Source organism: Myotis davidii, unplaced genomic scaffold (assembly GCF_000327345.1).
Source record: "Myotis davidii unplaced genomic scaffold, ASM32734v1 scaffold803, whole genome shotgun sequence".
In the NCBI taxonomy this organism is placed as follows: Eukaryota; Metazoa; Chordata; class Mammalia; order Chiroptera; family Vespertilionidae; genus Myotis; species Myotis davidii.
Genome location: NW_006295567.1, coordinates 4,055,453 through 4,070,339, shown reverse-complemented (window position 1 = coordinate 4,070,339; position 14,887 = coordinate 4,055,453). Strand labels below are relative to the sequence as shown.

Here is a 14,887-nt window from a genome sequence, read left to right as displayed (position 1 = left end):
TGGTGCTGTATGTTGTCCGTTCCCTGTTTCAGGCTTAATTTGAATTGGTTGTTCAAGGCAGCAATCTCCGGCGTTAACCTATGCCGCCATCTTCGGTTCTCCCAGTTATATTCTTGAAGTATTACATTCAGAAAAGCTTAAATATGCTCGCGCGCGCCTACCGGGAACATGACCCTCGTGGTCCTTAACTGCATCCAGTGTTCAGGATCCCTGTTCGTGGCGGCCAGATATGGGGGTACGTTCTCTCTTCCCGAAACCAGTGCTGAAAGGGAGAACGCGGGGGTTCATGAATCTTGAGTAGAATGCCACGAGGGTTAAGGAAGAATGAAAAAAACGAGACTGAGACAGAAATAGAGGGGAAAGCTGGGCCTGGGTGTAGCGTCTGCCCTCTGGTAGATGAACAGAGCCTATAATCTTTTATTCTTTCAAAAGGCTGCTTAGTTAGTATTTCAATGACATTTAAAACACATATTTTTATTTTGTAGTTACAATTTGTGGTATGAGCCTCCCTTCTCTAGAAATAAATCATTGAGATGTTGAAAGTAAGAAAAATATGTAACTTTTTATAGAAGGTTTCTCAATTTCCCCAAATCTCAGCCCAGTTTACTCCAGTTTGGGCCAGAGCTCCTTAAGGCAGGCGTGTAGCCACTTGTCAGACTAGAATTGGTCCCAGGTGTGTCTAAATAGAGGTCCCTAAGGTCTCAGGGAAGTTGGCAATATTGGGGGCTGTGGCCAGTGGCCTTGCCAGTTACTGTAGTGTACCTTTGAGTGTTATTTTCTACCTGTGTCATGACCTTTCCTCACTAGTTCCTAAGACAACATAAAAAAGGCAAGTGAACGCAATTCTCTAGCGAAGACCTCTAGTATCCCTAACATAAAACTTTGTCTCACTAAAAGCGATGGCTATACCTGGAATATACTTCAAAATTAAAGGTAGATGCCTATTTTTATTGTGAACAGGTTGGAACTAGACTGAGTGACCTTGTATGCTGAATTGAAATATAGAATTAAAAAAAGAATAATTCAGAACTTTGTGGTGGGTATACATGTAAAACATTGCCTAGAGACCAAGGACTCAAACTAATGCACATTGTTTGCTAATGAATTTAAAGTTTATGCTGACTTCCACGCTAGAAACAATTTTTTGAAAAGTATATAAATACCTTGTTTACCACACAGCAAATGCTTGGAGAGGGTGTGACATCTCTGAGCTTGGATGGGAGAGGTGTTTGATTGACAGAGGCCCAACAACACCTCCTGGCTGGGTGATTTCTCTCTGCCTGGGTTTCTTCATATTTAAAAAATGAGGATAATTACATCCACAGCATAAGGTTATTCTGAGAAATTATATGAATTAAAATATGTAATGCATCTAGAAGAGCACCTATGTTATAGTGATGTGTAAATATTGTGGTTAGGTTATAATTGTTCTTTCAACTTGAGACTGGTACAAACTGTTTTCTATATGAGGAAGGCTGTTAAGAAACACGTTTGATAAATACCCTTCTTTTCCCCTCAGACCTTAGCAGTTCCGTGAATTCTTCACAGGAGTAGGTTACCCTGCTGGAAGTAGAGCTGTTAGCTGTGTGAGCATAGAGACTGGATCTGTCTCATTTACCTCTGCATCCCCAGCTCAGGGAATTCCCAAAACATAAGAACGAATGAATGGCCAGCTAGTGAAATTTGAAATGTGGGGTCATATCTAGTGCTTGTTTTCTCCCCTGCATGTCAGCTCATTACTTTAGAATCAATTCTCTTTAATGCTGAAATTCTAGCATCCAGGTGAAAACCAATTTTCCACATCAAATTGATGTAAGCCCCGTATAATTTTTGCTATTTTTAAGAGACAGAAAATCAGTTTGAATAGACAGATGAACAGCTAATCACTAGGTAATTGCTACCTTGTTTTAAGGGAAGCATGCTAACTCATACTTGTGGCTTCAAGTACAGTTGTGTCTTACAAATGGATTTTTATATATTTGCACTCGTGGTAGCAAACAGTGGGTTCTTTCAGCTGCTGAACAGAATTGCTGTTCCATTTTACGAAGGCATAAAGTGAGAGTCCTTCGTATTGCTGCACAATATGTTTTTATTTTGAGCCCAGAGAGTGGCCTGAGCTAATTATGTACTTTCTAATTTACCAAATACACATAGGTAGCATTAAACAGTAACCGTTTAACCCAAATCGCTGTGTCTAGCTTAAGTTTCTCTCCTGAGCTTTATTTCTATACACCAACCAACTTCTTGATGTTACCAGACGTGCTCGAAAGTATTTTCAGTGTCTTCTTCCCCAAGTCCTCCTCATGTGCTATAACTGAGTGTAGCGTACCAGGCATACTTCCTGGGAACCTGAGTTTCATCTTCATTTCTCTCTTCCTCACCTCCTACATGCAGTCATGGAGCAGAGTCCATACCACCTACTAACTAGATTTTGAATCCACCTACTTTACATTTCCACTTCCTGTGATTCCATGCCCTTTCCCCAAGTAAGGTTAAATTGTCACCGGCCTCCCTGCCTTCTGTCTCACTTTGCTTCAATCCATTCTTTAAATTGCAGATCTAGTATTCAAAATCCCATGTAATAAAAGGATAATATGCAAATTGACCCTAATGGCAGAATGACCTGGAATGACCGGTTGCTATGACACACACTGACCACCAGGGGGCAGATGCTCAACACAGGAGCTGCCCCCTAGTAGTCAGTGCACTCCCACATGGGGAATTCAGCTCAGCCACAAGCCAGGTTGATGGCTGTGAGCGCAGCGGCAGTGGTGGTAACCTCTCCCGCCTACTTGGCAGTGCTAAGGATGTCCAACTGCGGCTTAGGCCCATGAGGAGCAGGCCTAATCTGTCAGTTGGACATCCCCCAAGGTCTCCTGGGCTTCCAGAGGGATGTCTGACTGCCAGCTTAGGCCCGATCCCCTGGGAAGTGGGCCTAAGCTGGCAGGTGGACATCCCCTGAGAGCTCCCGGACTGCCAGAGAATGTCTGACTGCCAGCTTAGGCCCAATACCCAGGGGAGCTGGCCTAAGTTGACAGGTGGACATCCTTTGAGGGGTCCTGGACTGCGAGAGGGTGCAGGCCAGGCTGAGGGATCCCCTGAGTGCATGAATTTTTGTGCACCAGGCCTCTAGTATTATAATAAATTCCCCTTGTCCTTAAATTCAAACTCCAAGCTTATCTCATCATTTATCATCCTTTCCCTCCCAACTCTACTCATCACCAACTTGGTACTCCAGCCATTCTGAAATGTTCCCAGTTTTCTTGGATACCTCGTGTTCTCCTTGCCCCCTGGGTCTTCCACATGTGGTTCCGAAGGCATACTTTCCCCTTTCTCGCTGGCTGACTCCTGCTTCCCTTACACTACAACGTGTCATCCCTTCTGGAAACCTCTACTGATATTCTCTCCCCTGAACTTGGAGCAGCCAGGACTTCTGAGATCATGGTGGGTGTTCTGCATTGTATTTTCTCCACTTATTATTTCTCTTCTCTTACTATCCTGGGAACTGAGACAATTTGGCTATTCTCGTTCATTCTTTTTATGTGTAATATTTAACAAGGTGATGAGGACATTATGGGAACTCAGCAAATATCCTGTGGAATGAAGGAATTCCACAGTTGGCACTGAGGAGAGCCACCAGCAAGGTGCTCAGAAACATAGGATGGAAGAAAATAATGTTTTGTTTTGATTTCTAGGCTGTTTTGCGTTTGGTATGGGCATAAACAGACCTATTTTCTGAAATAATTTTTTAAAGATATAATCTTCAAAGTCTTCCAGATCACACTTTGATGAAATATTTAAAGCAACTGAGGGACTTGATATGACTATGAAAAAGCTGAAAATCTTGGCCGAAACCGGTTTGGCTCAGTGGATAGAGCGTTGGCCTGCAGACTGAAAGGTCCCAGGTTCGATTCCGGTCAGGGGCATGTACCTGGGTTGCGGGCACATCCCCAGTGGGAGATGTGCAGGGGGCAGCTGATCGATGTTTCGCTCTCCTCGATGTTTCTGACTATCTCTCTCCCTTCCTCTCTGTAAAAAATCAATAAAATATATTTTAAAAAAATTAAAAAAAATAAATTTGAACAAGAAAAAAAAAAAAGCTGAAATTCTTGGACCAATTTGCAACTGTGAATCTATGATTCCCCTGTCATCTTTCTTTCTTATAATTCGTGTACTTTGTCTCTGTCAATGAGTCATAATAAATCCAAGGCTTCCTGAATTTACAGTGAAGAAAACAATGTTTATTGACCACTCTATGTTTAGAAAAATTACTCTGAATTGTTTTGGGGGGAGGGGATCTGTTTGAAGTAGACCATATTGAGTGTCAAAAGGTAAACGGGAATTGATAACTGAGTGCTGTGGTTGGAAAAAGAACTACTATTGGCTTTGTGAGTTCTGTGAGTTCCATGAACTGTATTTAGTGCTGTGGATGGAAAAAAATAACTATTCAATCAACTTCTACCTTCACCAGTTAGGTTGTATGTGGATCACATGAAGGGATTCTGAACAGGGTCCCATGGACTTTTACCATGTCAGACACACCCTACAAGGTCAACTTTTCCCAACACCCAGTAACCTGAATGCCTAGTTTGACTAATCTGTAGGAAACCTCTGTTTCTTCCAGCTTCTATCAGCGGTTCTCAACCTGTGGGTTGCGACCCCTCTGGCAGTCGAACGACCCTTTCACAGGGGTCGCCTAACACCACCCTGCATATCAGATATTTACATTATGATTCATAATAGTAGCAATATTACAGTTATGAAGTAGCAACAAAAATAATTTTATGGTTGGGTCACCACATGTGGAACTGTATTTAAAGGGCCAGAAGGTTGAGAACCACTTAGAATCTAAGTGAACACCAGCCTATTAAATGCACACACACCACCAATTAAACACACACATACACACACATACACACCACATACACTGTCCTCATTACCAAATCACCCTCATTTTCTGTCATCTTCAGTATCAGGGTGATTAAAAAACAGATCTTTTGAAAGTATGTGGTAATTTTCGGTTAAAAGTCTGTGCATATCATAAATGCTATCCTTGTAAGTGCTACATGCTTCAGAAGTGAAACAAAACAGAAAAATCACTATCGTTATAGTGCTCACATTCCAACAGGAGGAGGCAAAATAATAATAATCCTAAAGAAGCTAAAACATATGTTGAAGTTGTAAGGCAACAAGTGTTGTGAAGAATAATAAAGCAGAGGAATATGTGGGCGTGTTTGAGAGTGGGCAGAAAATCCCTGAGTTGATAAAGTGAATAAAATTGTAGGCAATAAAGAAATGAGCCAGGCACAGGTTCAGGGAGAATAAAGAGAGACCCTGAGCAGGTAGAACAATGCACAAGGTCTTAGGGGTGGAGGGGGGTGGGAGCTTGCTTGGAGTATTGGAGACACATCAGGGGGCCAGTGTAGCTGAGGGGGACAGTGAGGGTGGAGACGCTGGGAGCTGAGAAAAGGCCATATTGGAGAGCCCTGTAACAGGCTCTCCAATAGGCTCTAAACATTTTGTTTTTTTCCTGAGTAGAGTACCTTTAAACAAATTTAAAGCACTGACTGGTAATTGCAAGTACACAGTGAAGCTACTACTTCAGCCCACCTTGATTTTGAACCTTACTAGTTTCAGAAGCAGGCCTAGTAAACATTTCCCCCTATTGGCCCACCTATGCCATCTAGTGGTTAGCGCTTGCAATTACCAAATTTTCTGACTACACTGGCAACCCCGTGGGGGAGGGGCATTGCCAAGAGGAGTCCTTTCAGAATAACAATAGGTGTGAAAAGCTTTTTGAAACCACTCCTGGGAAATAAATCTGGGGTGCAAATTGCTTTTTCAGTGGTTTAGGTCAAGACTGAATCAGAAGAAAAATAAAGCACCTGAAAGCTGTAGTAAGAAGTTTTATGAAATTTATTTCATCAACAGAACTAAAGAAAAATTGAGTTTGAACATTGAAAACTGAAAAAAAGTACAAGTGAAGTGAGCATGAAAGATAACAAATTAATAGATAATGAGGAATATATTGAACAGAAGTTCGGATGTACATATGAAACAAAAATAATTTAGTATAATAGTAATTTTAGATTAATGACAGTATATCTTTTAAAACAACTATATCTTTTGTAGTTGTTTTATATAGAACTTAATTATGTAGTAAACTATGCATGATGTATTTTGTGAGTTGTAATATGTATTTTAATTTTCCTTTTTAAATATTTTATAGTAGTTTTGGTTGACTTCTACAGAAACACACAATTTATATTACAGTGTTTTCCAACGCTGTAGTTTTTAAGATTTAAATTCACGTTAGTTAAAGTTAAATGAAATTTAAAATTCAGTTCTCAGTCTTAGCAGCCCCATTTCAAGTACTCAGTAGCCACATTTGGTTAGTGGTTGCCATATTGGACAGTGGAAATAGAGCATTTTCATCATCACAAGAAGTTCAAGAAGTTCCATTAGACAGTGCCTATCTATTTATGTGTTTTCCTTAGAAAAAGTGATTTCCTTAACAAAAGTGTTTTGAACATCTACTGTATGCTAGACACCATGGAAGTTCATTACAGCAGATTAAAAAGAAATAAGATAAAACATTATTAGTCTTCTAAGGTCAAAATTGGGGATTTGGAGTTTCACACACATATCCAAAGCATTTAACCACATATTTTCAACCCATTGTGGAAAGACCTATAATATTTGTATGTTCAAAGACTAAGGTATTAAAAGAGGCTTCCCAGAGGATATTATCATTTAAGATGTGTTTTAAAGATAAGTAGGAATTTTGCAAATAAATAAATAAAAGGGGAGAGAATATTTTAAGCAGGGAGCATAGCTTTTGCAAAGTCAGAGAAGTGTGAATTGGTGTGGAATATTTGGAAGATGGCAGTTAATTCTGTGTGGCTGATGCATAGGAGAATAAATATGAACCATAATGGGAAAGCTAGGAGAGGGCTGTGAAGAGGAGCCTTTTGCATCACACTGAGCCTCCCTATCTTTATCCTGTCAGTGCTAGAGAACCATGGGAAGGATTTAAGTAGCAAGTCATGAGGTTAATCTTCATTTTAGAGAGTGCTCTGTTGATGTGGCATGCAAATTGGATTAAAGGGGGAGGATGCTGGAGAATAGTATCTCTATATCCAGCTCTTCAACTCAGAAAGCAGGCATCGTCCTTGTCCCCTTTGGGCCGCATTCCCTGCATCACTTAGTCTACTTTACGAAATTTACGTTGGGTCCACTGACATATTTTCATCTTTAGTCCAATCGGTCTACCTAAGGCCACCATCATTTCAGGGTTAAGGCACTGCCTTGATCTCCTCAGGGGACTTACCCTACCTACTGCTCTCCCATCTCTTTTACCCACAAAAGAAAATCTGATCTTAAAATTAAAAATCAACCCATTCCAATTGCTGGTTAGAACCCTTCTTTCGGTGGCTGCCTCTCCTGGGTGCTAATCTAAGCCTGTTTCTCAGCCCATTCATTATTCCACGCTCCTTATTTTTTCCCCTCCAGTGGCCTGGGTGCCCCAACCTCTTCTGTGCTTCCAGGTCTTTGCACATACTGTTCCCTCCTTCTGGAGGGCTTACTGCACCTCACACAGCCAGTCTCAATTAATCATCACTTCCTCCAGGAAGCCTTCTTTGGCTCTTCAGCTTTGATATTGGAACAGCACCCTGTTCTGTTTGCAGTGCTTATCATGACTGTACTCAAGTAATGATATGTTTGTTTGACCTCTGCCTCCTCCCAATAAATGAAAGTTCCACGAGGCACCATTGGTTCTCCCTGGAACAGAGTATATGGTAGGTAAGTGCTGAATGAAACGAGGTTGTTCCTCTAAATCCAATGGGACCGGGTGAATGCCTGGGGAAGCTGTGGAGGTAGAATCATCACAGGATAAGAGGAAGAGAAGGGTGAGAAGAGGAATCTGATGGCTTTAGCTATGGATTCAAGATGGGAGGTGTCACTAACAGCATTGGGAAATACAAGGAGAGGAAACAAGCAGCATTATGGAGAAAAATGGTGGGAGTTAGAGTGCATGTAGGTTGACTGAGACACTTCCCTGTGCCTCCTGGGCCACCTGTAGGAGACTGGATGGGGCAGCAAGACCAGGAGCATTTTGCTCTTCATGGAGTGGGTGACAAGCACAACAGGGGAAGTGGCACCCAGCATGCTAACCTCAGTGGGCAACATGGGAGTGAGTGGTTGCTGACACTTGGCTGGTGATGGCTGCTGGTTAGAAATCCCTTGGCTTAAGTGATTTCTTTGCTCTTCTGTTCTTGTGATAGTGGGGGAATGAAGATCTGTACAGAGGCTGTCTCTACCCTCACTTGAGTTTTGCCTTTTTTGTGATGGGTTTTATTTTATGATCTTATATTTTTGATTTATGATGACTCCACTTCTATTCAGCACCACCACTCCCAGGCCAGACTCAGTGGTAAATCCAGCTCTTGGCTCTCAGGAGCCCAACCTCAGTCCTCCTGCCCCCTGTAACAGCCCAGGGGGCAAAGGGGCAAAGAGGGTATGCCTTGGCTCCTGACAAGAGAGGGATGGGGCTCCTTGGCAAGGTGATACCTCCCTCCCAATTGCTCTCAGTTACCCTTAGTTTTTTCTCTGAATCCAACATGTACTAAAAGGAGTGTTTGGAACCCAAAGATTAAAATTAATTCATGTCTCTGTGACTATATTCCCTTCTGGTAAATGATCACTGGGTGAGAATTTAAACTTCTGCTGTACAATCAAATCAGGGCAAATAATCTCTACCTTATAGAGTTGTTGGGGAAGATTAAATGAATCCAGGCATGTAAAACTCTTAGTAAGGGCTCAAGATTATTACTATTATTTTTTAACTTGTTGAACAAATATATATATTACTAATTTTGTATATATAGTAATATATATATTACTATATATTGACTTATTTTATTGAGTTAAAATTGACTTACTGTTACTAATATGTTTGAAATTATATCAGGAAAGCAATTAAAAAATGAAAAAAATAGGGGGTGGATGATTCTGTGAAAGACACATGAGATGGAGGAAGAATGGTCCAAGTGCTTGGCAGAGGCCTCAGAGAAAATATTCTCAGACCCTAAAGAAAGTATTTTCAAGGAAGAGGGAGAAGTCCAAGTATAAGTGCTTTAAAGAAGGTCTAGTGAGTACTGACTAAGATGAGCACATTAGGTTTGACCGTTAGGATATCATTGGTGAGGTGACAGAAGACATTTTATGAAACGGGAGTGGCGATGGTTAAATCAATTGCTAAACCATCCACCAAGCAAAGATTCCATAAGTTGGAAACAATTGCCTATGTGTTTCAATGAGAATCTAATTTGAAAAAATACTTATGTTAACTCAGCGGCAGGGATATTATAGTGAACAAATCAGGTAGCACAAAGGATCTGTGGGAGGTCAAAACAAAGGCTGCTGAGGAGTCCGGATTCTGAAACCTAATCCTGCCAATACTTCTGCCAGCTCTGTCACCTTAGACAAGCCTCCTCCCTTTGGGCCTTGGTGTCTCAGCTGTAAAGAGGAAGGAAATGGACTTTCAATGTCACTTTCAGTTCTCAAAAGACCCCATGTGTAAGCCATGTATCTTATCTTAGTCATCATCAAGGACATGTTATTTCAATATTGTGATGTTTCAAATTGCATTCTTCTCCGAATAACTATAATGCATCCTATTCAGTTCATAAATGTTGAAATAGAATTAGTAGCAGTAGACTTATGATTAGTATGGATTAACTAGTGTATTATCTGCAAAGAAAGACATTTCTCCCAGGAAGTCACACTCATGTATATATTAGGTACTTACTATTTTTTGTCCTTATTTACTTATTAAGTATATTTCTATAAACATATATTAATGTATCCATTTATTCAATTTTGAGCAGCTTCTGTGTGCCAGACACACCCCTAGGTGCAAGATACAGAGAAAAGCAGACTAAGATCCCAGGCTAGTAGGGAAGGCAGACATATGAACATATAAATGGCAGCACTGTGTGGAAAACACAACAGTAGGTGTATCTAGAGAAGGGATTAATGCATTCTCTCATCTGGGAGGAAGGTGTCAGGATTAACACAATAGAGATAGAGCTTGCTCTTTTACAAATTCTTTGGCTTTCCATTAAAGTATTTCTGGTACACATCTGTTATTCTTGATATTCCCTTTAACTTTCTTGCCTCAGCAATTAAATTGAGCTTTTGAAAATAATAAGGCCCAAAATATTAAATCAGTTTATTTTTATATGATGTAGTGTGAATGTCATTATTGCACTGTACTAGTATGAAAAATTAAAATGTAATATATTTTTGCCTTTTGGTTTTACTCTTAATACTTACAGTTAATAATTGTAATAAGGTTTTTAGTTTATTAGACATTATTTAATTGCATAACATTCCAAAACATAATGAATATCAGGAAAAGTTTATTATTTTTATGCTGAAAGTAATCTTCACTTTATAGACAAGTCCAAATGACTTTTTTTTTAAAGCCTATACAGTAAGCACTTTCAAAAGAAAGTACATTTCCGTGAAGATTTTAAAGATAATAAAATGAAAGCCGGTGGGGTTTTTGGTTTGTTTATGAAGACATTTCTAACATTTCAATCAATAATACTAGTATACTTTAAAGAAAATGAAGGAGCGGTACAGCTAGAGCGATGCATTTGAAAGATACCAATATTTTTAAAAAGAAGCACTGCTAACGTCGAGTCCCTCTGTTTTAAATTGCAGCACCTTATGAAATATGCCCCGAGGATTATCTGATGTCCATGGTGTGGAAAAGGACTCCAGCGGGCGACTTGGCCTTCAATCAGTGTCCACTGAATGCCACAGGTAAAGTAGGACGACCCACCCGAACCCAAATGATGGTCGCCATCCAGGAGCAGCATGCTGTGTTTGCTTATGAAGTCATGCTTTTGTCCTATGTCCAATAAGCAGTTAATGAGACCATTTTAGTGACTTGCTTCATACATGGAGCCAATGAAGAGACCTAGAAAATGTGGTTGATGCCGTGCTTTCTCAGTGTGACTGATAAGCTTTACAAAAATAATCAAAATGCTCTCATCTGCATGCTTTTTTAAAGCAAGAAAATGTACAAACCTCATTTTTGAGTCTGCCTCACAATTACGCCATGCCTTCTAGCATCCCTGTTATAAAGCTTCTCTCTGTTCTTTGTGACATGCAGGCACCACTAGCAGACGCTGCTCTCTCAGTCTTCATGGAGTGGCCTTCTGGGAACAGCCGAGCTTTGCAAGATGCATATCAAATGAGTACAGACACTTGCAGCATTCAGTAGGTGCAAAGCCAGCTTTAGTACTTGCTCTGTTTATTTTTGCTAATGATCACTGTGTGAGAATTTAACCTTCTGCTATACAATCAAATAGGTAAAAAAATTAAAAAAAAAATCTGAAAAAATGCCTAAAGGGAAAAAGGATGTGATAGAGAGCTAATATTTACAAGTCTGTACTAAACTGTTTGGTTCCTAAGGTTTGAGTTTTTATGGATCCCGCTATTTAAATAAAAGAATTCCTTGACAGGCATGAGAAAAATCTGTTATTCAGTTTTATCTATAGGAGTAAGATTCTTTATCATGATTGGCACATATCCGTGGTAAATAGTATATAAACCTTATTTTAAAATACTATACATTTTTAATTAAATTCTTTAACTTTTAGTTGTTAGGAATTGATAAGGCTGTGTCACTTAGGTATCAAATTTCTCACTGCATTTTGACATTAAGGTATGAACAAAATCACAGTGTTACTGCACCAGGGAAATTAATCGTTCACACAAGCCAAAATGGGGTCATTAATCAGTTTAATATATAAAATCACTAATCTGTTGTATTGATATTTTGTTTGAATTCTTTGAGGACAGAAACCGTGTTTTTTTTTATCTTAATTCTCTAGTGCCTAACAATGCTAATCATATGCTAGAGATTATGTGCATGCTGTATAAAGAATGACTGCCACTTTTCTCAACAGTAGGAAGAGACCAGCAGCTGGAGTTTCTGAGAAGGTGACATAAGGTTTATGAATTTTAACCACATGAATTTAATAAGTGTTACCCATCATGTGAAATTTTCCTAGCCTGAAAATGTTTAGAAATGGTGACATTTCTTTATGAAATTATTTGGTAATTTCAGAGAGATTTCAATAACTTAATAATCATAAAGTTTGTTTGGAAACCTTATACGATATAAAATTAGCCTGGCTAGCATGGCTCAGTTGGTTGAGCAATGTCCCATACACCAGGAGTTTGCTGGTTTGATTCCTGGTCAGGGCACAAGCCCAGGTTGTGGGCTTGATCCCCAGTAGGGGATGTGCTGAAAGCAGCCCATTAATGTTTTTCTCTCATGGATCTCTCTCTCTCTCTCTCTTTCTCTCTCTCTCTCTCTCTCCCCCCCGCTCACTCTGAAATCAATAGGAACATATTTTTTAAAAAGATACAAAAGTAGACACTGTGATCCAGCTTTTCTTTATAAAAAAGACGAACCACAAACAAATGTACACAATTTTAAAAATTGAGGATAGAGACATAAAGTATTAAATATAGTGGGATTATTGAAAATTTTATATTTTTCCACATGTTAGTGTTTCATTTTATACTTGAGGCCATTTTCTAAATTTTATAGCAGACAAGGTAGAAATAATATCAGAACCTGTTGGGAACTAGGTTCAGTAGTCCAGCAAATTAAGAACACTTGTTACTTATAAAGCTGTTTTGAGAAAATGGCTGAATTCTGTGGCCAAGTGGGCCAGCCTTCTCTGAAATTAAATAAATGGACCCACCTTGTTTCTGGTACACCTGGACAATCACAGGCTTCTCTTCCTCCTCTTCCTCATCCCCTCCCCTCCTTCTTTTCCTTCTCTATTCCTCCTCCTCCTCCTCCTTCTTCCTTCCTCTCCTTCTTCTCCTCCTCCTTCTGCTCATCTCCTCCTCCTCCTCTTTCTCCTATTTCTCCTTCTTCTCTCTCTCTCTCTTATTCTTTCATACTGCCTCTTTTACACACACACACACACACACACACACACACACACACACACGCGAGAGAGATGACAGACTACATAGAACTGGCAGAATGTATGCCTTTGACAGGTAGCCAGCTGTCTAAAGCAAAAGGAGTTAAACCAGGTATGCTAATGCTTTCTCCTAGATAAATCAAACAGGTAAGTCCTTCCCTGAGTGGAGTGAGTGATGGGGCAGAGAAAAAGCATAGATAATATTCTAATAGAGGTTTCTTCACATGGAAATGTGAATAGTTGGTTATAAATGTTCTCTTTTAAGTTGTTCCTTAAAACCTGTTTCTGTTTTCAAACTTTTATTTAACAAACATTTTAAAGACAGGAGTTGGGGCAATAATCTACCTAGTCATTGAAGGTTTGACTTTATGGGAAGAGATGTCAAGGAGCTTGAATCCTGGTTTAAGGTTTTTGTTTCTCCTGTTTTCTTCTACTTTTATGGTGGTTCATTAGGAGAGAGAGATAAAGATAGTAAATGATAGCTGGGGGTGAGGGTGGAGCAAGGGAGAAGAGGAAGAGAGAATCAGAGAGAGAAATGAAGATAATAGGTTTGCTTTATGTTCTCTTCATCTTTTCTACCTTTCAGGGGAATTTTACTCCACTGCAGCAAAACACTTCATGTATCACATGCATTTTTGGCCACCACCTCATTGTACAAATCCCAGCACCCTGCCTCAAAGAGGACAATACATTCTATTACTGCAGCTTATTTAGAGGAAAGAAAACAATAGTCACCGTAGTTTTGTTTAGAACAAACACTTAGAACCAAAAATATGTGTAATTTTTTAAATATGTTTTTATTGATTTTAAAGAGAGAGGAATGGAGATGGAAAGAGAAACATCCAAGGGCTGTCTCCTGCAAGCTCCCTACTGGGGATGGAGCCTGAAACCTGGGCATATACCCTGATCTGGAATTGAAGGGTCAACCAAGTCACACTGGCCAGGGCCATTGTTTTATTTTGTTTTGTTAGTTTGTTTTAAATGAGCAATTAAGAAACAAATAACCCAGTACTATGGTCCAGCAGCAGATGATTTTAATTTTGAAATATCCATCAATTAAGTTGAAGTAAGTGAGCCTGAGAGTCAGGAGTTACTTGTTCTGCAAGCTTTCTGTAGTGCAGTATGACTGGAATACAGCAAGTGATCGGTAAAGCTAGGAGAATAAAGCTAGGTCAGTAATTTGTTAACCTTGGCTGAACATTATAATTGCATTAGAGTTCTTAAAAAATACCAATGGGGAGGTCACAGAAGGCCAATTAAATGGAGTTGTGCCCAGCCGATGTGTCTCAGTGGTTGAGTGTTAATCAATGAACCAGGAGGTCATGGTTTGATTGTCAGTCAGGATTTGTGCCGGGGTTTCAGGCTCTATCTCTTGTATGAGTGTGCAGGAGGCAGCTGATCAATGATTCTCATCACTGATGTTTCTCTCTCTCTCTCCCTCTCTCTTTCTCTCTGAAATCAATAAAAACAAATTTAACATATACCAATTTTTACCATAGTACACATTCAAAGAAGTCTGAGCTATTATTATCACTAATCACAATATTAGTTTGGCATCCATATACATGTATTTGTAATTACATGGCCCTCCATGACAAAAAGTGGCTACTCTTGTTTTAAATATCATACACAAAGGATAGCACTTGAGTGCCTGTGTATTCTTGTTGACAAACTTCAAAAGTTTGTCAGAGTCCTCACTTTCAGATAATCATTGCAAGACCCATGAATGCCAAAGAAAAGTTGAAAAACATTATTTCCTTTAAAATAAAATGTTTGTAGTTTTATTCAGGATCACAAGTTAGAGGTTTGAGGATCTGAGTTCAACATCACAATTTCAAAGTTTTTTTTTTAACATATGATCCTGA

General features: G+C 39.5%; 1 protein-coding gene across 1 annotated transcript in view; it reads left to right on the top strand.

Moving 5' to 3' along the window:
• Positions 1-14,887, top strand: part of ADGRB3 (adhesion G protein-coupled receptor B3) — a 669,006-nt gene that overhangs the window by 282,970 nt on the left and 371,149 nt on the right. Inside the window, exons 8-9 of the mRNA XM_006770359.2 lie at positions 10,732-10,833; positions 11,186-11,292. Coding sequence (XP_006770422.1) covers positions 10,732-10,833; positions 11,186-11,292 — 209 coding nt within the window. The remainder of the gene's footprint in view (positions 1-10,731; positions 10,834-11,185; positions 11,293-14,887) is intronic.